Source organism: Oncorhynchus kisutch, linkage group LG28, assembly GCF_002021735.2.
Source record: "Oncorhynchus kisutch isolate 150728-3 linkage group LG28, Okis_V2, whole genome shotgun sequence".
NCBI classification, from domain to species: domain Eukaryota; kingdom Metazoa; phylum Chordata; class Actinopteri; order Salmoniformes; family Salmonidae; genus Oncorhynchus; species Oncorhynchus kisutch.
In genome coordinates, this window is record NC_034201.2 from 2,221,062 (window position 1) to 2,245,305 (window position 24,244).

General features: G+C 41.1%; 1 protein-coding gene across 2 annotated transcripts in view; it reads right to left on the reverse strand.

Annotated features, from left to right (window-relative positions):
- Positions 1 to 721: 721 nt before the first annotated feature.
- The window catches only part of LOC109873032 (G protein pathway suppressor 2-like), a 33,493-nt gene continuing 9,970 nt past the window's right edge, over positions 722 to 24,244 (reverse strand). For both annotated transcript variants that reach the window (XM_020464526.2, XM_020464527.2), the window contains exons 7-12: positions 24,034 to 24,211; positions 23,695 to 23,778; positions 19,020 to 19,096; positions 18,719 to 18,814; positions 18,342 to 18,425; positions 722 to 1,398 (exon numbers count right to left, since the gene is read on the reverse strand). In XM_020464526.2, the coding sequence (XP_020320115.1) occupies positions 1,318 to 1,398; positions 18,342 to 18,425; positions 18,719 to 18,814; positions 19,020 to 19,096; positions 23,695 to 23,778; positions 24,034 to 24,211 (600 nt within the window). In that variant the 3' untranslated portion in view covers positions 722 to 1,317. The remainder of the gene's footprint in view (positions 1,399 to 18,341; positions 18,426 to 18,718; positions 18,815 to 19,019; positions 19,097 to 23,694; positions 23,779 to 24,033; positions 24,212 to 24,244) is intronic.

The following is a 24,244-nucleotide window of genomic DNA, read 5'->3' on the forward strand; positions in this document are numbered from 1 at the left end:
AGAAAAAAAATATGAAGTAGTTGACGTGAAATGGAAAGGGAAAAAGCTATATACACGAGAGAGAAAAAAAAGGAAAACTAATATAAATATAAACAATCACTCACTCACTCCAAAAGCAACTGTACAAAATTCACAAATAGATACATCACCCACATAAAAAGTCAAGTCATCCCAGTGCTTTCAACTACAAGAAAACAGACTCAGTGATTCATTCAAATAACACACTGGTTTCAGTTTCTTCAGTCCCATAGCAATGTGAAGAGTAAAATCCAGAAGGGAACGGGTCAAATCCAAAAACATTAGGCTATATTTTGATATCTATCTCGACCTACTTATTTTCTCTTAAGTTGAAATCTGAAACATGACGAGTCACTGGAGAGCAGGCCATTTTTTCGTCATTTTTCGCGCTCTCCCTCTCTTCCTAACCACTAAAAAGTGCATAATCAACTTCCGCCCTTCTTCTCTCCCAGACTGGCATATATTCAAGACTCTTCTGCATGTGATCCTTTAACACTTTTTTAATGCTTTACTTCTTGTGAATGACCTCTCCTTAGATTCATCGCTGTATGAATAAATGTTTCTATTCCAAGCCATCATCTCAAAGTTCTTTCTTTCGTTTTTACAAAGATTAACACCTTCACTTCCCTCCCACATATCTTGTCACATGTTCTCTTCTTACACATCACCATATGCCTCTGCATTAAATAAAAGCCATTGCATGTTTACTTTTCAAGTGCAATTTAATAAAATTAGTAGATTTTCATTTAAAAAGTTTAGGAAAATATGGCTTCTACAAATGCAGCATGTTTAAGTGAATCGAAGAGTTCTTCCTTGCAAATGATCATTTCCTCCATGGGCCCTGAGAAGGGTTTACATTTAATCATTTAAAATGTTTTAAATAAGAACACAAATATTAAGAGTATTTTAAGAGGCCTTCATTATCAGTAAAAAGTGAATAGCACAGAGTACTGAAGCTTGGGTTCATTTGCTAACACATCAACAAGGAAAACAGCACCATTGTTTGGAATGCAAATATTATCATTCTGAATCTACCAATTCTCTATCATAGTATGTCATGATTGAGACACCCTTTATGAAACAAAGCTTATCTATTGAAATTTAGATTTTGTTATATCAAATTTTAAAAACATGCTAATGCATACTGAAAGTAGTCAATATACACATTATGGGATATAATGCAACATTTTGGCAGAAGAAACGCTACATTGATGTACTATTTCAGCAGTTAAAGTTGAAGCCTACATCTGTGTGGAGAATGATGCCAATCCCTAATTGCTGGTGGTGGTTGTTGCCAGTTTACTTGGTGTGGTGGTAGAACCTCTGTCCTGATTGGCTGTGGGAAAGGTAGGCATGCCGAGGAGAGCTCTGAAACGTTGCCTGTAAAAGACAAACAAGAAAGCATGAATAGATCCTTTAGAAACATCATACCATAGAAGTAGAATTTAGTTATTCCATTTGTAAGCATCACATCTAACTAAGCATGAGAATGACTGAGTCAGTCAAATAAAAGCTAGGGTGCATCTAGCCTAAAAGTGATGAATACTCTAATCCATATTGTGACTAATGTTGATTTTCATGATGTATTCCTAGTATTTCGTCGAAGCCATTACCATTGGCCATTTGATCTACCTGGCAGCACCAAGGTTGTATGTAATGGGTTGTGCTGCCCAGGTTTTGGTGCTATGTGATAGGTAGGGCTCTGCATTTAGGGAGAGTTATTAACTGACCTCAAGAGGCTGATAGTGCATCTTCTCACACCACGTGTGAATTAATTGTCACCCGTGCATACCATGATTATATAACAGAATTATTCAATTAGTCCAAAATAAATTCCCAACCATGTGGATTGACTTCAAAAAGGAAATTACTGCCGACACTTATTCCAGAGAAGAGGCAAAGTGGCAGGGTCTCTGCACAAGATCTGCAGATTGAGCAGACTTGGTCAGTGTTAAATTCGGTAAAGGTAAGTGATTTGCTATTTTGATACAGTAGTTTAAGGCTTATTGGATCGAATAGAAGTTCCATAATGCTTAGGTTGTTAGCATTGTATTAAATATTTTCTACAAAAAGATCATTGTCTAGCTAGAATGTTCCCACTTGATCTCGCCTCCTTCCGCCTGCCTTTCGACCTTTGCGGACATGCATTTCTATTGTTTGAGCCCTGTTCCCGGAGAGATACTGTCCTGTAGGATTTCACTCCAACCCTAATCTAGCACACCTGATCCTAATAATTAGCTGTTTGATCAAATTAAATCAGGTTAGTTACAACTGGCGTTGGATTGAAAACCTAAAGGAAAGTAGCTCTCCAGGAACAGGGTTGGAGAACCCTGGTTTGAGGGGTCAGTCAAAAATCTTGTATAAAAGTATGTATTTCTAAAATGGTCAATTGTAAACACCATATTAAGGTGTGGGACGTTCATTGCATGACAAAAAATTTGCAGGTCTATTTCGTTCCAGTAGATAGCATAATCTGTCCATCCACAAATTACCTGTGGCAAGATGGTGGCATAACACCAGACAACAGAAAGAGCTGGCCACTACTATCCCAGAGATGACCTCTGCCCTCGACTTGCAATTAAAACAGTAAATACATTTTTATTTGATTTATTTCACCTATATTTAACCAGGTAGGCAAGGTAAAGGCAAAAAAAGAGGCCATGGTGGCGAAGTAAATACAATATATCAAGTAAAACACTGGAATGGTAGATTTGCAGTGGAAGAATGTGCAAGGTAGAGATATAAATAATGGGGTGCAAAGGAGCAAAATAAATAAATACAGTAGGGTGAGAGGTAGTTTGGGCTAAATTATAGATGGGCTATGTACATGTGCAGTAATCTGTGAGCTGCTCTGACAGCTGGTGCTTAAAGCTAGTGAGGGAGATAAGCGTTTCCAGTTTCAGAGATTTTTGTAGTTTGTTCCAGTCATTGGCAGCAGAGAACTTGAAGGAGAGGTGGCCAAAGGAAGAATTGGTTTTGGGGGTGACCAGAGAGATATACCTGCTGGAGCGCATGCTTTGGAACCATGAATGAAGGATGCTTTGTTGCGAAATAGGAAGCCAATTCTATATTTCATTTTGGATTGGAGATGCTTAACGTGAGTCTGGAAGGAGAGTTCAGTCTAACCAGACACCTAGGTATTTGTAGTTGTCCACATATTCTAAGTCAGAACCGATCAGAGTAGTGATGTAGGACGGGCGGGCAGGTGCAGGCAGCGATCGGTTGAAGAGCATGCATTTAGTTTTACTTGTATTTAAGAGCAATTGGAGGCCACGGAAGGAGAGTTGTATGGCATTGAAGCTTGCCTGGAGGGTTGTTAACACAGTGTCCAAAGGGCCAGAAGTATACAGAATAGTGTCGTCTGCATAGAGGTGTATCAGAGACTCACCAGCAGCAAGAGCGGCATCATTGATGTATACAGAGAAGAGAGTCGGTCCAAGAATTGAACCCTGTGGCACCCCCAGAGACTGCCTAGGGGTCCGGACAACAGGCCCTCCGATTTGACACACTGAACTCTATCAGAGAAGTAGTTGGTGAACCAGGCGAGGCAATCACTTGAGAAACCAAGGCTTTCGAGTCTGCCGATGAGGATGTGGTGATTGACAGAGTCGAAATTCTTGGCCAGGTCAATGAATAAGGCTGCACAGTATTGTTTCTTATCGATGGCGGTTAAGATATCGTTTAGGACCTTGAGCGTGGCTGAGGTGCACCCATGACCAGCTCTGAAACCAGATTGCATAGCGGCGAAGGTATGGTGGGATTCGAAATGGTCGGTAATCTGTTTGTTGACTTGGCTTTCGAAGACCTTAGAAAGGCAGGGTAGGATAGATATAGATCTTGCATTCTTGCATTGCTCACTTCTAAAGTGGATGCCTATTCAACTAAAGTGTAAAGTCTGGAGAATGACCTGGAAACAGCGCATGCTAAGTTAGAAGGGGCAATCAATCTCCTAAAAGGGAAAACAATCACTTGAAAATCACTCCTGTAAATTCAATGTGCGGGTATTTGGACTTGGAAATGGGGCAACCAAACTTCTATCACGAGCAATGTTTTCTATGAACTGTTAGGGCAGGAGAAGCTGGATCCCATCCCGCGAATTAACATTGCACACTGGACGGATCCTCGCCAGAATGGCTCGTTGTAGGATTGTACAAATCCACAGTTTTGAAGTCAAAAAGCAAATGGTTCACCTTGTAGCAGAATTGGGGGCTCTGACCTATGTAGAAGAGGATCAGCATCTACCCAGACCTGAGTGCCAAACTGCTAAAACAGAGGGCAACATACAATGAGGTGAAATCTGCAGCTATGCAAGCTAAATCTGTTAGGCAAAGGGGGGAATGGTTTACAGGGAGGGTGTTCTGGGTGGGGAACAATCAATGGGCGAATTTCCCTGTGGTTCCTGCTTTTTGTTACACATCCTTGGGCTTATCAACACTAAAGACAACAATTATACAGTTAATATAACACTCTTTTCTGAAAAACTAAATGGCAAAAATAGCAATTCTCTCTTGGAATTTGAAATACCTTATATGTCCTATCAAATGTGTCAGCGGTCTTGATATCCTTCCAAGAAACCATATTGATACAGCAATGCTCCAAGAAACACACCTGCTCCATAAACAGCGCTCGACATTCAGGGCAGCCCGCTGGCCCTGCAAACTCTGCCGAAGCTTGCCGGGCCAGTTAATCAAGCTTTCATATCGCCCACTTGGGCCAGTACATTTTCAAACTCCCACAAAAATTAAATAAATACATATTCACAATCTCCCTGACGTTTGACGCTTCACACTTGTTATCAACCAACATTCGGTTTCCAAGTATGGGGGATTTTCCGATGCATGTGGTGTGCGTCTTGGAGCGGTGAGTACAATCAATGTGGGCTTGGAGGGAGGCAATTGTGAATGTGTGTGTGACTGGGCCATTGAGAGAAGCCGTTGCCTAGTCCTGTGGGTGTCCTTGGACATTTTTTTGTTTTGTATCGTTGCTATGGTTATACCACCAATATAATCTATGCCCTGAAGTATGTGCCAAGAAGGGGAGGAGAAACCAAGTAAAGATGGCCGTAGATAGACTAGAAGTAAGATTAGGACACAATAGTGGCAGAAAACCAAAAGATGTGAATCATATAAATAAAGAGTAGAGAATATGTATTTTGTGTCAAACTGAAACTTTATATAAAAAGGGATCTCAGTCTGAGACCGGCAGTTGCTCCATGGACCAGCTCGGCGTGTTACTTTGTAATAAAGTCTATATTGAATACACAAGCTCGGGTGTCTAAAATATATTGTAAGAAGTATTTCCACGACACAAACAAGAATGTCAGATAATTCCCTCTACGTCTAGAGTGAGCCCCGCCAGTAGCCTACGTCCTGGATACTCGAGCCAGACCCATCTCAGCAGAGGCAGGAAGCCCATCAATAAACACCGGCACGTGCATTCAAAAGTCCTCCACCTGCCTTTCCGCTTGCTTGTCAAGACATTAACAATATTTCCACAAATGTGACTTGTTTCAGGAAACGACGCTATGTCGCGTGTCACTACTTCACAGGAGCACCATTTAAAATATTTTAAAAAATAAAACATTTAATCAAAATGAGTTTTAGGCAAGAAATGCATGAATTTTCATGTGCCTTAACACACTTGTATGCCATCTGTAAATATGAATACAATGATTAAATTACAAGCCTAGTTGGTTTAGCCACAGAAAAAGACTGCAATCTTCCCGGTAGCAATGATTAGATGAGATAATGAGTGGGCTGGAAATGCCGAGAGCGGAGTTCGGATTTGTCTGCCATGTAGCACACTTGTCTATAATATGAGCTGGTCAGTATGTGTAGGTAATCCTTTTTAACGCAGCTTAAAAAAAAAAAAAGATATCACGTAGTAGTACTGCATAAGTGTTGCTCTCCACTTTCTGGAGGACAGAGTTTTGAAAGCAGTGGAATTACAGTACGATAGCTAAGGAGATGGACATAATTCTGGCTTTTGATTGCAAATATGCAGAGGGAGTCGAAAAGAGAACAAACAGAAGGCTCCGGATCACATCTTCAAACTAAGGGCAACCATGTTATCCGTGACAGAGGGAGAAGCGTCCATCCACGTAGGAGAGTTGAGATATTACACGCTTCTAATTTAGTCAGAAAGTCGATTTCAGTTGAAGTGAAAATGTACTGTTAGCTAGCTAAGGTTACATGTATGATCTGTGTAGTAATATTATTCATATCTCAGAGCCATTTGCATTGCTAGTTTTGGCCCTGTCCGGGGGTGTCCTCGGATGGGGCCACAGTGTCTCCTGACCCCTCCTGTCTCAGCCTCCAGTATTTATGCTGCAGTAGTTTGTGTCGTGGGGCTAGGGTCAGTTTGTTATATCTGGAGTACTTCTCCTGTCCTATCTGGTGTCCTGTGTGAATTTAAGTATGCTCTCTCTAATTCTCTCTTTCTCTCTCTCGGAGGACCTGAGCCCTAGGACCATGCCTCAGGACTACCTGACAAGATGACTCCTTGCTGTCCCCAGTCCACCTGGCCGTGCTGCTGCTCCAGTTTCAACTGTTCTGCCTGTGATTATTATTATTCGACCATGCTGGTCATTTATGAACATTTGAACATCTTGGCCATGTTCTGTTATAATCTCCACCCGGCACGGCCAGAAGAGGACTGGCCACCCCACATAGCCTGGTTCCTCTCTAGGTTTCTTCCTAGGTTTTGGCCTTTCTAGGGAGTTTTTCCTAGCCACCGTGCTTCTACACCTGCATTGCTTGCTGTTTGGGGTTTTAGACTGGGTTTCTGTACAGCACTTTGAGATATCAGCTGATGTACGAAGGGCTATATAAATAAATTTGATTTGATTTGATTTAGTTATAGCCTAATGTTATCTAGCTAACCTGGTTGGTTAGCTACCTGCAGATTCATGAAGAGTAGTAACATTATGAGTTGGGATTATGGTTCATTGTTTAGCCAGTTAGCTACATGTCTAAACAAAAAAGACTCCACTATGGAAGTAACTATTAAAATAGAATGTTTATGATGTCATTGCGACAACTGTCGATAGACGTAACTGGTAAATCCGCTCTGGCTATCTACTCCGTTTTCAGAGCACTCTCATCTGAGACTGCCAGAGTGCAGAATAACTGATGAATTTACAAACGCTCAACACCCGTTGAATATGGCCTGTGCCAGTAAACGTTGGCAAAAGAAAGTGTAATTAAATTGTTACCAGCAGCAGAGTTGCAGTCACCAACACTCTGGCTAACATAAAAACACACTAACCAGCTCTGTTCGGGCAAGTAAATTGGTCAGAGTGAGCTGTTCTCTCTTTTGTGTATGGAATTAGCTAGCAAGCTAGCCAACGTTAGCCAGTTAGCTTGGGTGCATGACTGCTTGTTAGGTCAGAATGCTCGGATCAACCCCTCAACCCAGTGTGCGCTCTGAACACTCCGAGAGCGAAACACTGAATTTACGAACGGCCAATCTGACAACGCTCTGAATTTACGAACGCCCAGAGCACACTCTGGAACTACAGATGAAATTTATGAACACACCGGTAGTATAAACCAGCCTTTATTCTTGGAAAGCTTTGGTTGTTTAGTACATAGTTTCACATGTGAATCCTTAAAGAGATGGGTGGGTCTAAAGCTTAAGAGGGTGAGAATGATGCTGAATGTGTGTAGACAAAGAAGAGCTCTCCAGTAGGTACCATAATATTCAAGGGCCATTTTCATAAAGTGAGGTTACAAGTTGATCACCTTTCAAAGCAGAATTACTTTCCCATTGTTGCTCAACTGTGGTGTATGACATAATTTTCTAGCTCTGAGTTTCTACTTTTATCCAATGTAAGAAACACAATTTCAAAATTTTCTCCATAAGTCGGTTGGTCAGAAATTACTTTTTGGTTAAATACAGAAATACAAATGAATATTGTAATAATGGTATCCTGCAGTCCATAGTTGTTTAGAAACCAGCTGTTAATGACCTATGTAATTTATTTATCAGCTAAAAATGGTGACCATATTACCTCCCAAGAAAATTCTCTTCGGTTAGTCACAGCTGTGTATATTCCCCCTCAAGGAATTACACTGGACTTTATGCAAACTGGAAACAACATATCCTGAGGCTGCATTTCTTCTATCTGGGTATTTTAACAAAGCAAATTTGAAGAAAACTGTACCGAAGTTCTATCAACACATTCACTGTAGTACTCACGCTGGGAACACACACAACCACTGCTACACTCTCTTCCGGGATGCCTACAAGGCCCTCCCCCGCCCTCCCTTTGGCAAATCTGATCACGACTCCATTTTTCTCCTCCCTTCCTATAGGCAGAAACTCAAACAGTAAGTCCGTGCTAAGGTCTATGCAACGCTGGTCTGACCAATCGGAATCCATGCTTCAAGATTGTTCTGATCACGCGGACTGGGATATGTACCGGGTAGCCTCATAGAATAACATTGATGTATACACGGACACAGTGACAAAGTTCCTCAGGAAGCGTATAGAGGATGTTGTTCCCACTGACTATTAAAACCTACCCAAACCAGATACGGTGGATAGATGGCAGAATTCAAGCTAAACTGAAAGCACGAACCACCGCAGTTAAATGCAAGGTGACTGTGGAATACAAAACGAAGGAGCGGATAGTGGGCTTCAGGAAAAAGCAGAGGGAGCACACCCCTATGCACATTGACGGGACCGCAGGCATACACATCATTGATGATCTAAAATGGTCCACTCACACAAACCTTGTGGTGAAGAAGGCGCAACAGCACCTCTTCAACCTCAGGAGGCTGAATAAATTTGGCTTGGCCCCTAAAACTCCCGCAAACTTTTACAGATCACAAAAGGATGGGCTGTATCACAGCCTGGTACAGCAACTGCACCACCCACAACCGCATGGCTCTCTAGAGGGTGGTGTCGTCTGCCCAACGCATCACCTACAACACCCAATGTCACAGGAAGGCCAAAAAAATTATCAAGGACATCAACCACCCAAGCCATGAACTGTTCACCCCGCTATCATCCAGAAGGCGAGGTCAGTACAGGTGCATCAAAGCTGGGACCGAGAGACTGAAATACAACTTCTATCTCAAGGCCGTCAGACTGTTAAATTGCTATCACTAGCTGGCTACCACCCGGTTCCTCAACCCTGCACCTTAGAGGCTGCTGCCCTATATACAGTGGGGAAGATGAAAGATGAGAGAGGCCTGTAATTTTCATCATAGGTACACTTCAACTATGACAGACAAAATGAGAGAGAAAAAAAATCCAGAAAATCACATTGTAGGATTTTTTATGAATTTATTTGCAAATTATGGTGGAAAATAAGTATTTGGTCACCTACAAACAAGCAAGATTTCTGGCTCTCAAAGACCTGTAACTTCTTCTTTAAGGGGCTCCTCTGTCCTCCACTCGTTACCTGTATTAATGGCACCTGTTTGAACTTGTTATCAGTATAAAAGACACCGGTCCACAACCTCAAACAGTCACACACCAAACTTCACTCAATACTTTGTTATATACCCTTTGTTGGCAATGACAGAGGTTTTCACACACTGTTGCTGGTATTTTGGCCCATTCCTCCATGCAGATCTCCTCTAGAGCAGTGATGTTTTGGGGCTGTTGCTGGGCAACACGGACTTTCAACTCCCTCCAAAGATTTTCTATGGGGTTGAGATCTGGAGACTGGCTAGGCCACTCCAGGACCTCGAAATGCTTCTCACGAAGCCACTCCTTCGTTTTCCCCGGGCGGTGTGTTTGGGATCATTGTCATGCTGAAAGACCCAGCCACGTTTCATCTTCAATGCCCTTGCTGATGGAAGGAGGTTTTCACTCAAAATCTCACGATACATGGCCCCATTCATTCTTTCCTTTACATGGATCAGTCGTCCTGGTCCCTTTGCAGAAAAACAGCACCGAAGCATGATGTTTCCACCCCCATGCTTCACAGTAGGTATGGTGTTCTTTGGATGCAACTCAGCATTCTTTGTCCGCCAAACACGACGAGTTGAGTTTTTACCAAAAAGTTATATTTTGGTTTCATCTGACCATATGACATTCTCCCAATCTTCTTCTGGATCATCCAAAAGCTCTCTAGCAAAATTCAGACGGGCCTGGACATGTACTGGCTTAAGCAGGGGGACACGTCTGGCACTGCAGGATTTGAGTCCCTGGCGGCGTAGTGTGTTACTGATGGTAGGCTTTGTTACTTTGGTCCCAGCTCTCTGCAGGTCATTCATTAGGTCCCCCCGTGTGGTTCTGGAATTTTTGCTCACTGTTCTTGTGATCATTTTGACCCCACGGGGTGAGATCTTGCGTGGAGCCCCAGATTGAGGGAGATTATCAGTGGTCTTGTATGTCTTCCATTTCCTAATAATTGCTCCCACAGTTGATTTCTTCAAACCAAGCTGCTTACCTATTGCAGATTCAGTCTTCCCAGCCTGGTGCAGGTCTACAATTTTGTTTCTGGTGTCCTTTCACAGCTCTTTGGTCTTAGCCATAGTGGAGTTTGGAGTGTGACTGTTTGAGGTTGTGGACAGGTGTCTTTTATACTGATAAGTTCAAACAAGTGCCGTTAATACAGGTAACGAGTGGAGGACAGAGAAGCCTCTTAAAGAAGAAGTTACAGGTCTGTGAGAGCCAGAAATCTTGCTTGTTTGTTGGTGACCAAATACTTATTTTCCACCATCATTTGCAAATAAATTCATTAAAAATTCTACAATATGATTTTCAGGATTTTTTCCCCCTTATTTTGTCTGTCATAGTTGAAGTGTACCTATGATGAACATTACAGGCCTCTCTCATCTTTTTAAAGTGGGAGAACTTGCACAATTGGTGGCTGACTAAATACTTTTTTGCCCCACTGTACATAGCCATGGAATCACCAGTCACTAATAATGGAACACTAGTCACTTTAATATTTACATACTGCTTTACTCATTTCATATGTATATACTGTATTCCGTTCTGCTGTATTTTAGTCAATGCCACTCCGACATTGCTCGTCCTAATATTGATATATTTCTTAATTCCATTATTTTACTTTTAGATGTGTGTGTATTGTTGTGAATTGTTAGATATTACTGCACTGTTGGAACACAAGCATTCCGCTACACAATTAAATAAGATAATCAGAACTGGAAATGTTAACTGCTGTAGAGCGTTCTCAACAAACACTTTTCTCAGACCAGGTAGTCAAGACAGAACTTAATTTATTGATAAGGCAGAGAGAAGTATTTCCCATCCATCGAGTTAGACTCAACCATTACTCCATGGTAATCATCCCAGTCTTTTACTGGCCAACAAGCTATGCATAATGATCAATTAGCCGATATAGCTACTACTGAATCTGACAGTTTAATTATCAGAACCCAAATGAATTAAAGAATGAATTACACCACTGATTGTTAATCCACATCAAGCCAGACTAAGCCCTTTCTAAAATAATGAAGAACTACTCTTCTCAACAGAGAAAGCCACCTTGCCGGGAGCCCAAATCTCTTTCAAAGAACTCAAAAGAGCATTGGATAGCATGAATAAAGGTGAATTACCTGGATGAGATGGTATTCCCTGAGGTCCATTTAAAATTTTGGTCCACTACTGCTCGGAATTATTAACACAGCCGTTCACAAACGTTCATTTGGAAGAGATGTGAATACAGCACTCACGTCACTTTTTTTTAAAGGATGCCACCCAGTTCTCACTATCGCCCCCTATCTTTGATAAACACAGATATTCAATATTAAAGAGTTTTTCAAAATGTTATCATCCATTTCGAGACTTACTACCCAAATTGGTCTACAAGGACGAAAGCAGGTTTGTTAAACATTTATCCTCTGCAACCTCCGACTATTACACATCTTAAATGCTTCATATGAAACAGCTCCTTGGGCTGTTTTATCTCTCAATGCAGAAAAATCTTTTGATAGACTAGATTAGTCATATCTTTGGTGTGTCTTGGAACATAACAGTTCCAGTCAAAAGTTTGGACACAACCACTCATTCAAGGGTTTTTATTTTTACTATTTTATACATTGTACAATAATAGCGAAGACATCAAAACTATGAAATAACATATGAAATAATGTAGTAACCAAAACAAGTGTAATACAAATCCGAATATATCTTATATTTGAGATTCTTTAAAGTAGCCACCCTTGTCTTGAAGCCAGCTTTGCAGACTCTTGGCATTCTCTTAAGCAGCTTCATGAGGTAGTCACCTGGAATGCATTTCAATTAACAGGTGTTAATTCATTTGTGGAAATTCTTTCCTTCTTAACTTCTCTAGGGTAGGGGGCAACATTTGGAATTTTGGATGAAAAGCACGCCCAAATTAAACTGCCTTCTACTCAGGCCCAGAAGATAGGATACGCATATAATTAGTAGATTTGGATTGAAAACACTCTAAAGTTTCAAACTGTATGTGAGTATAACAGAACTGATTTGGCAAGTGAAAACCTGAGAAAAATCCATTCAGGAAGTAAGATTTTTTGTTTTGTTTGTAGTGTTCTATTCAATGCCATTACAGTATCCATTGACTTAGGACTCAAATTGCAGTTCCTATGCCTTCCACTAGATGTCAACAGTCTTTAGAAATAGTTTCAGGCTTGTACTCTGAAAAATGAGGGAGTAAGAGCAGTCTGAATGAGTGGACCCTGCCGTATCACAGAGCTATTTCATGAGCACGACCGAGAGAGTGCCTTCCTTGTTTACCTTTTAGATTGACAACGTTATTGTCCGGATGAAATATTATCAATTATTTAGGCTAAACACAACCTGAAGATTGAATATAAACATTGTTTGACGTTTCTATGAACTTTACGGATAAAATCCAAATCGTTTGTCTACCTGTTGTGACTGCGTTTGAGCCTGTGGATTACTGAAGAAAATGCGAACAAAAGAGGTTTTCGGATAAAAAGAGAGACTTAATCGAACAAAAGGAACATTTATTGAATAAATTAATGTCTTCTGAGTGCAAACATGTGAAGATCATCAAAGGTAAGTGATTAATTGTATCTCTATTTCTGACTTGTGTAACTCTTCTACTTGGCTGGTTACTGTTTGTAATGATTTGTCTGCTGGGCTATGTTCTCAGGTATGCTTACGCCGTAAAGCATTTTTTAAATCTGACACCGTGGTTGGATTCACAAGAAGTTAATCTTTAAACCTATGTAAAATAGTTTCATCTTTTCTGAATTTTTATAATGAGTATTTCTGTATTTGAATTTGGCGCTCTGCAATCTCACTGGATGTTGGCCAGGTGGGACGCTAGCGTCCCACATACCCTAGAGATGTTAATGCGTTTGAGCCAATCAGTTGTGTTGTGACAAGGTAGGGGTGGTATACAGAAGAGCCCTATTTGGTAAAACCCCAAATCCATATTATGGCAAGAACAGTTCAAATAAGCAAAGAGAAACGACAGTCCGTCATTACTTTAAGACATGAAGGTCAGTCAATGCGGAACATTTCAAGAACTTTCAACGTTTCTTCATGTGCAGTCACAAAAACCATCAAGCGCTATGATGAAACTGGCTCTCATGAGGACCTCCACAGGAAAGAAAGACCCAGAGTTACCTCTGCTGCAGAGAATAAGTTCATTAGAGTTAACTGCAGCTCAGATTGCAGCCCAAATAAATGCTTCAGAGTTCAAGTAACAGACACATCTCAACATCAACTTAAGTGTAAACTATATGAAATCAGGCATTCATGGTCGAATTGTTGCAAAACCTCTATTAGAGGACACCAATAAGAAGAAGAGACCTGCTTGGGCCAAGAAACACGAGCAATGGACATTAGACCGGTGGAAATCTGTCCTGTGGTCTGATGAGTCCAAATTGGAGATTTTTGGTTACAACTGCTGTGTATTTGTGAGACACGGAGTAGGTGACCGGATGATCTTCCATGTGTGGTTCCCACTGTAAAGCATTGAGGAGGTGTTATGGTGTGGGGGTGCTTTGCTGGTGACAGTGATTTATTTAGAATTCAAGGCACATTGAACTAGCATGGCTGCCACAGCATTCTGCAGTGATACCCCATCCCATCTGATTTGCGCTTAGTGGGACTATCATTTGCTTTCCAACAGGACAATGACCCACCTCCAGGCTGTGCAAGGGATATTTAACCAAGGAGGAGAGTGATGAAGTTCTGCATCAGATGACCTGGCCTCCATAATCACCCAACCTCAACCCAATTGAAATGGTTTGGGATGAGTTGGACTACAGAGTGAAGGAAAAGAATTGCTCAGTATATGTGGAAATTCCTTCAAGACTGTTGAAAAAGCATTCCTCATGAAGCTGGTTGAGAGAATGCCAAAACTGTGCAAAGCTGTCAAGGGTGGCTACTTTGAAGAATCTAAAATACATTTTGATTTGTTTACAGTTTTTTGGTTACTTCATGATTCCATATGTGTTATTTCATAGTGTTGATGTCTTCACTATTATTCTACGTTAAATAGTGAAAAATTCATAAAAACACTTGAATGAGTAGGTTTCCAAAATTTTGACTGGTACTTTGTGAATTGGCTCCAATTTCATTAATATGATTAAAATACTATATGTCAATCCCTCAGCCATAGTTATAACAGGTCATCTCTGCACTGCTCCTTTGATAATCACTAGAAGCAGCAGACAAGGTGAGAGAGCTGCTATTATTATTATTATCCATGGAACCCCTGGCCCAGACAATTCGTCAAATCCAAAGTAACACCAATTTCCCTCAAATCTGAGGACTTAATTTCATTATATACGGACGACATTTTACTATACCTAGACAATCTTTTAATCACCCTCGAACACATTGAAAATCATAAATTAATTTTATAACTTGAGATGAAGCTGAATTACAGTGCATTCGGGAAGTTCAGACCCCTTCACTTTTTGATACAATTTCTATTTTTGCAAATGTATTAAAAACTACATAAGCATTCAGAACATTTACTCAGTACTTTGTTGAAGCACCTTTGGCAGCTATTACAGCTTCAAGTCTTCTTGGGTATGCTGCTACAAGCTTGGCACACCAGTATTTGGAGAGTTTCTCCCATTCTACTCTGCAGATCCTCTCAAGCTTTGTCAGGCTATCAACTATCTCCAGAGATGTTCTACCGGGTTCAAGTCCGGGCCACTCAATGACATTCAGAGACTTGTCCCGAAGTCACTCCTGCATCATCTTGGCTGGGTGCTTAGTGTTGCTGGCTTGTTGGAAGGTGAACCTTTGTCCCAGTCTGAGGTCCTGAGCGCTCTGGAGCAGCAAGATCTCTCTGTACTTTGCTCCGTTCATCTTTCCCTCGACACTGACTAGTCTCCCAGTCCCTGCTGCTGAAAAACATCCCCACAGCATGATGCAGCCACCACCATGCTTCTCCGTAGGGATAGTATTGGCCAGGTGATGAGCGGTGCCTGGTTTCCTCCAGACATGACACTTGGCATTCGGGCCAAAAACTTTGATCTGGGTTTCATCAGACCAGAGAATCCTGTTTCAATATCTGAGAGTCCTTTAGGTGCCTTTTGGGAAACTCCAAGCGGGCTGTCATGTGCCTTTTATTGAGTAGTGGCTTCCGTCTGGCCACTCTACCATGAACTCTGGAGATCTGTCAGAATGACCATCGAGTTCTTGGTCACCTCCCTGACCAAGGCCCTTCTCTCCCAATTGCTCAGTTTGGCCGGGTGGCCAGCTCTAGTAAGACTCTTGGTGGTTCCAAACTTTTTCCATTTAAGAATTATGGAGGCCACTGTGTTCTTGGGGACCTTCAATGCTGCATAAATGTTTTGGTACCCTTCCCCAGATCTGTGCCTCGACAGAATCCTGTCTTGGAGCTCTATGGACAATTCCTTTGACATCATGGCTTGGTTTTTGCTCTGACGTGCACTGTGTACACACACACACACAGTGACCAATCAATCGAATTTACCACAGGTGGAGTCCAATCAAGTTGTAGAAACATCTCAAGGATGATCAATAGAAACAGGATGCACCTGAGCTCAGGTGAGGCTCATAGCAAAGGGTCTGAATACTTATGAAAATACGGTATTTCAGTTTTTTTATACATTTGCAAAAATGTCTAAACCTGTTTTCGCTTTGCCATTATGTGGTAGTGTGTGTAGATTGAGGATTTTTCATTTAATCCATTTCAGAATAAGGCTGTAAGGTATCAAAACGTGGGAAAAGTGAAGGGGTCTGAATACTTTCCGAACGCAACGTAAATACACATTTGATTAAAAGAAATCTATATACATTTTTCATTCACTATAGAAATTCATGTAAAAACGTAAAAATGGAGAGGAAATCGCGATGACAGACGACACAGTCTCAATCTAACATTCTAAAGCATAAAAAAAACATGAAGAAAGAATAACGTAACCTAGGCTAGCACACGTGAATAGAGTTTTAGTATGGTTACGCTAATCGTCTATTGTGATAATAACCGATAATGATTGGCACTGGTGAATAAATACTTGACCATACGATGACGCGGTTCTTTCAACATCAATGGAATTGTTTGAAACAGATAGATTTTTGTAATGGTACATTTGCAGAGCTTTTCCAGAACTGATTAATTTTGCTGCGGTTTGGTTTTGCATGGTGTGTGTATTGGTCCAGTTCTAACATTCTTCGGTGAAATTTGAAACAGAAGATAACTGCAGACTGCCAACTGACCACTTGTTGGGGATTTTTTTTAAATTCTGTATTGCCTTGACAAATGTATGAGCTGGTTGATCGAAACTATTTTCAGAGTAACCCGGGTTATAATATGGAGTTTCTTTGGCCTGATTAAATGTATCCACACATTTACGGTTAACTGTCTGGTCTGTGCAGTGTACCTCGTGTGTTGGTTAACCGACTGCTATTTCTGTATTGACTTTATTGTAGGTGAGGTGAATTCTGGATTTGTGTCTCTCAAACCACTGGATGAGGTCTATTAGGCTCTTTGCATGTTAAGCAATTAGAGAAAGTTGCTTCTGCAAACCCTCAGAGTTAACCAACAACTTCTCCACTCTTAAGAGATCTGCTTCTCCGCCTCCACAAAGCATGAGTAAAAGTGCAGGTACTCTCTGAATGATATCCGACAGCTTTGTACCAGGTACCCCATCGGGTTTTACATGGCTCGGGAGGAAGCTGTGTCAGCAGAGGGGAACTTGTTTATGTAATGGGTCTCTGAGAGGCTCTTTCTATCTAAGCTTTCTGCCTGGGCAATGTTTGAAGATTTGATTGATGACTGCAGCAAGTTTGTCAACCTCTGGGAAATGAGTTTGCCAGATATTGCTGGCAAGAGCCACAACACGGGTATTGCCAGTCAAACGCAACAATTTGATAACAACCCCCACAGAATGTAATTGCATGAATTCACCATGCATCTTGAGTTGTCTAAAAAGATAACTCGATTTGTGTCAGACATGTTTTAATACTTTCAGACAGTGTATTTATAGGGAGTGCACTATTCAACACTATCAGCCAGAACAACTTTTCAATCTTCACCCAGCTCTCCTTGCAAGACAATCAAAATATGAACATATTGATCCAGTGTGTCAGTTGATTCAACCAGTGTGTCAGTTTTAGTTCCTCTTCGTCTTTTGTGGCTACCTTTGGTAGATGTCGAGTCCTGAGTTGGCTCCACCTAGGGACTGTGCCTCTGTTTTTCACATGTTTATTTAATGAATGCGCGCATTTCGGGGTTATCAACTTTTTCTAGAGGGATGTTGGCACTTGCGAAACCCTCCACCATATCCTCCAGGACCTCCCACTAAACGATCTTGGCCAGTAGTCCTAGAATTCTTATGAGACAGCGTAATGTTATTTCAGATGTCCGTCTATCCTGTCTTTGTGTTTATGAGCTAATGCTAAGTTGCATGTTTTGCTGAATATATTGTCGTTATCTGCAAAGAGCGTCCCTGTGGAGTATTGGTGCGTACTTTTTCTTAAAGCTATATTCTTATTTTGGAACTTTTCTTTCTCCTTCCATGGTTGGTTTCATTGACTCTCCATTTTTACTGCCCCATTTTTATACCCGCCGATGACCAGAAATTGAGTCAGTTGGATCAGGATCAGTTTGAGCAAAGGAAGGTGCAGAATCACTGATCTACAAAAAAAAAAAAAAGAGTTCCTTGCCCCCCCAAAAAAATGTATTCGCAGAACTACGCCTCCACTGGATCAGGCGAACCCCCGCAAAACACACGCGTACAACCAGCCATTGATTGATTGGAAACAGCTCGTGTCAAATATAATTTCCTAGAATTTTCTGACAGCTGCGTCACTAGCAGAATAAGGCTGGAAATACCGGTAAAAGCACAGTGCTACATATCATCAACCAAAACTCCAGGCCCTAGTGATAGGATACTCACTGGGTGAGCCTGCTGTGGAGGAGTTCCATGAGTGAAGCTTCCTGGAGAAGCCGGACAGGGGGGATGGGTGTATGGCAAGCCAGACTATTCACACAGAACAGGAGGAGCAAGAAAGGAAGACATGACGTTATGAATTGATAAGGATAACTGACTAAGTGGCTTTGTGGTGTGTGTCATGCCAGAGGGAAGAGGGTAGTACATACAGCAGGGTTGTGTTTATTAGGCACAAAATGGAAGAAAACTGAGTGAAATGGAGAGGTACTAACTACACCGGTCCAATAAGAAACACTTGTTTCGTTTTTCATTGATAAACATTTTGCTACTTTTGTCCTAATGAAGACAACCCAGGGCAGGTGGGTAAAGAGGGTTGGCCTTACCTTGGCAGGAGGGATCTGCACTGTGAGGGAGGGGGTAGGCAGCAGGCCTGCAGCACTGGCATGAAGAGCCTGAGGGTGCACGGACCGTAGAGCACTCTGAAACCACCACAAAAACACAGCAGACAAAGATTAACGGACAGTTACGTGTGAGTTAACCACAGACGGCCCGTCCACAAACAGATACAGTACACATCTTGTGATCAACCTCTAAAAAGGTTTGTTGGAACACTATGGTTTATAACACCATATTATTTAATTGTGTGCAATGCTGCTCTTCCACTCAGGGGCCCAACAAACTCACAGAGTCAGTGAAGCCAGACTGTTGATTGGCATGTTCCAGTTGCTTCTGTAGAGGGATCCCAGCACTAGGGATGAATCCTGGTGACAAAATACAGAATATGTTTAAAAGAGAAAAATGGAGGGAAGCAAGAGAAGTGAGTAGTAGTTTAGGCAGAGCATGCGACTAACTTTATTTCCTCACCATCCTGGTACCATCTGGAAGTGCAATTTCAACTGTCCCAAACTGATCAAACCCAAAAAAAATGTTTTGATATGCCAACATGGGTCTTTTGCAGTGCTTTTAAATTAATTGGTGTATTTCTGAGACAAATACAGAGAGTCTATACTACATCAAGTTATTTTGTTAAGAAAAAAACATTATACACAGGCAAACATCCATTACATTATTAATAAATTACAATTGATTAACTGAACATGCTAACCACATGTATACAATATATCTAATGTTTTCACAATGTTATTGTGAACTGGTTACGGAATAAACTTAAGACATTACATTCCACCAGCAGCTGCCCCCTTAAACAACAACATACAATAAAGAACGGCGTGTGTGAGCGCGTGTGTTCCGCAGCCTTCACTTTCTCCGGTTCACCCTCCCTCTTCAGTCAGTGAAGAATGGTCACCTTGACCTGATTGAGCGCCACCGCCTGCCAACAGCCAGGGACTAAAATGTACTTTTTGGTACACCAGCCACTGTGACAGGTATTCAGATTTTTACCAGCCCAGATAAAATTACATCTCTAAAATTACACTAAACAAAACATACAAAAAAAATACAGATGAGCACGCTTTGTAATGTTTCTAAAACAATACATGTATTAGTAGCAAGAAGTAGTGTGTTATATTGTTTCATTTCATAAAACTTTTTGTGACCTAAGTCTTTTAAACAGAGACTTACATTTTTTGCCGTGGTAATGCATGTTTTCGCCTGTAAGATTGAGTCTGACTAGTATCCACATTGCTTCTCCCTAGCAGTTGAAACTCAAAACATTGAAAAACAACTTAGCTGGTGAACAAAACTATATAATTAGCCAAGGAACACAAGGACAAAGTCTCACTTCAGTAGACTTCCGTTTCAATCAAATTAAAACAAACCTTTATGCCTGTGCGCTGCGCTTCTAAAATTTTTTATCGGTCACTCAGCTCTTCCCGTGTGCATGCACAGCCCCCAGTCAGGCAGCGTTGTCGAGCAAGGCAGAAATACATTTTCCAGTGTGCATTCGGTTCAGGTCAGGGACATCCAACCATATTCTCTAGAATACCATAGTAGATAGCCATAGCCTCAGCTCTGGGCCAGTGGGCACGCAGACAGGCTGAGAGAGTAAAATGTGCATTCTAATAGGCCTATTTGCCCAACATTGGAATGATATTCTAATACACATTTCCATAACCTACATAATTACATATGCAAATGCCTAGCCAGCCATATAATTATTTGAAACCTGGACGTTTTACATAGCCTACAGCCAAAATCCGATCATAGAAAAAAGATTTCCTGATTTGTCATTGAAACCCGCATTTCTTCTCCTACTGTCCAAAGGCAGTTAGGCACAATCCTATTGTTGCATCTTCATTTATTTCCTCTTTGTAAATTCCTACTATTATATCCATCTCTGTCGCATTCTAATTATTATTATTATTATTTTTTTTTTTTATCGCTCGCATCAGGTGCGCATTTGAGAATGGTGTTCTCACATAATAGTGTTTTGGAACATTCACATACATGGCCGAGACGAGTAAACACATTGCTGCGCTTATGTGAATTATTCATAGTTTATCAACTTTTAAGCTAAATATTGTGAGCCGTTTCATCGGCCTCATCTTTGTGTCTAATTTTTTTTCTGGCCCATAGTCCCACAACTGTTTTGAACCGTCCCAGACATATTGTCTAGGGTCTCGGGCTGTTACGGTCTTGAGGTTAAGGTAATTGGCCAGGCCAATGTACATGTCACCAACATAACCGTTGGGGGGAGGATTAGGCATATCAGACTCAAAAGAGAGGAGGCTTTTCTCTGCAACTTTACTATTATCATTACACTTCGTTATTATTATTCAAGTTATTACCTCAAAATATTCATCTAGTATACAAATTAAGAAATGTCCGATTGGAGAGGAATTCCACCAAAAAATATAAATTCCAATTTTGTCGCACTAAACCACTCACATCAAGCCCATTGTGTTTTTCCCTCCACTTTTCCCAAACAATTCGCATAACGTCACCAATGCTTCTGCGATCATTCTATGTGGCAATATTTTGTTCAAAGTAGCAAGAGGACACAGTAACTAGAGAACAATCATATACTACTGGAAAAATAATACGCTGCTGAAAATATAATAATATAGGCTATGCATCCTGTAGGATGAATCTTGAAGAGAGCTGGACTACGTTTCATTCAGTTACACCACATTTAATAAGAGAGGAAACGCAAAACTGGCACCTGTTGTCATTCCCTGCACATATGCTGACCCTGCAACAAGACATAGGTTGTTGTTTTCTATCTGATTAAAAGAGATTAAGTCCAGACAGGCTTGGCCAAATGTAGTAAACTGTATGAATGGACATAAGGAATTGGTGAACTCATACAAGCACACCACCCACCTAAAAGGACCCATCAATCGAGCTGTCTGCAGCGCATCTCCTTCAGACGCATAAGCAAATCACATTTGTCCCTTCCCAAAGACATACTAAAAACCTTGCCTTAACTTCAAATCCTTTCTGTGGGATATCAAAAAACAATTGTCTACATTATAGGACAATGCTAAAACAACATAGCCCATCATAAATTGACGAGGAATGTTTTAAAAGGGGAATATAGAGACAGCTGTGATAGGCATAAAGATGAAATTGATAACCATAAGAAAATGTAAAACATGTATGCAACCTGTCCATAGCCTAATGATCAGCCCTTGATCAATTTTATTGAAGCAATGGGTGGTTATGTTGACACTACATTTTAATTTGAGTGCTTTATTTAAATCTGCGCAACCACTTATTGATAAAAGGTATTTTTTTCTCTTTGTCTTTTAGGGTCGCCTAGATTTACTTCAGCAGGCCTATAACGTATAGCCCAATACTGTATAGAGGCTATACAAATAATGCATTAATAAATCAATCCACTTCTAACTTACACATCTGTCTCCTCACTGTTCCCTTCTTGGGCAATTCACACATCTCTGCTTGGCAACTCCACTGGCCCATCTCATCCCCCTCTCTCTAGCTCTTGAACAAGCAATATAATTTGTAACTTATTTCGAGCAATTTCTAAAACTAATAGGCCTATTCGAGAAGAGAAGCATTGATCAATCGTCTTGCTTGCTGAATGGCTATAAAATAGGCTGCAGCGTTAGCAATGAACTGGTGAGAACAAAGTGTATGTAGCCTAGATCTGGTGTGACGTGATCCCATTGAATTGATACATAGCTTAACTGATGCATTGCAAACGTTAAAAAGTCTGAGAAATTCATTTGTTCATGAATTCACACAATGAACCCAAAAGACCTGTCAGCGGCAGTGTCCCTGATAACAAATTCCATTAGGTCAACAGATTATTTTCGCATTCGAAAAAGACACGAAAATCTAACCTGTTCCGGATAAATAATTGACGGATTGTGGCAGGACGATATTTCGCAATTGGTGTGAACGCCATCATAAACAAGACGTGCACGTATTTATTTTTTTCTTCCTAATTATTCGGACGAAAATTACAGACTTGGTGAGAAATGGCCTTTAACAAGATTAAATTATGACCGGAGCATTCAATTTTCATTACAGATAGAAGACTGGACAGGCTACTTTAAGAAACCTTCTGAATGGACATATAGGCCTATAGAGAGAAAATCAGCGAACTCACACACGCACCACCCCTTAAAAGGACCTGTCAATCAAAGCCACCAGCTTATGCCAGACACAAGAGCAAAAAAATATGTTTTTCTTAAAACGTATGCAAAAACCTAGGACTACCTTATTCTTTCCGAAAGTAGGCTATAAGATCATGAATTGACAAGGAACGTATGAAGGGAAGACAACTAGGCTAAACTGACCATCATTAACCTAGAAACAAATACACGCAACACAGCCTATTTATCACCGTAGATTAGTCTACGTATCAAATGATACTATGCCAGGTTGGATAGGATTTGCACATTGTCCATTTGACACATTAGCACATTATAGGCCTCAGAGCCAGAACAAACTTGTCAACTGCTGTTGAGTAATTAATAGTCAGACACAACCAACCTGTTTTTAAAGACAGATTTATTTACTTATCCACACAAACTGCATCTAGCGGATTAGCTGCTCGAGCATCCAACGACAGTTGGGAAAAGGAGGAGATGTAGACTAAGTTAGCAAATCAAATGCTTATGATCATTAGTAAAGACTCCCGCTATTAGGTCAAGTTCACCTACATCAAAACATTTATAAAAAGTTAAAACAAAATAAATATAGGTCTATTTAAACGTTTTTTTTTGGCGTTGTTTAATTTTCATGGCGGACATCATCCACAAACATCAGTTATGGTTATTCAATTACTGACAGAGTCCTAGGTGCAGTCAGTACACCAAGCCATCCCAGCGCCTTTACGCATAAACCTTCTTAAACATACTGTGCCACAATCGCAACAGGGCCTACGACAACATATAGATTTTAGTAGACAGACACACAGGTGAAAAGGTACCTGGCTGAGAGGTAAAGTGGCTGTGTACAGCGTAGCCCTGCTGCTGTTGAGGCAGGTACTGCATGGCCTGGAAGGCTGAGGCACCTGGACACAAGAGGGGACATTAGTCACCTTGAAAAAACATAATACCTAAAGATTCAACACCTGTTCCCAGATCCGTTTGTGCCATCTTGACAACTCCATTGATCGTTGTCAAACATGCTTGGCATTACAATGACAATAGGAGTGGGCAAGACAACAGATCTGGGAGCAGGCTACCAGACAAAATGATTTGCTTTAACATCTCACATAGACAACATCTCTGAAATAACAATTACATTAAAAATTAACACCGGTTACCTCTGAGCTGTGAGCTGCTGGCGTAACTGACAGGGACAGACTGGCTGGGGGCGAAGGGAGTGCCGTGCTGTGCCTGGGTGAGCTGGCCGTAGGGGCCATGGGCTGCCTGGCTGGATGCATACTGCCCATGCTCCAAGCCTCCGGAGCTCATCCCTGGCTGGCTCTGGTAGTGACGCCCCTGTCAAACAACATACAGGACACGTTTTCAGGC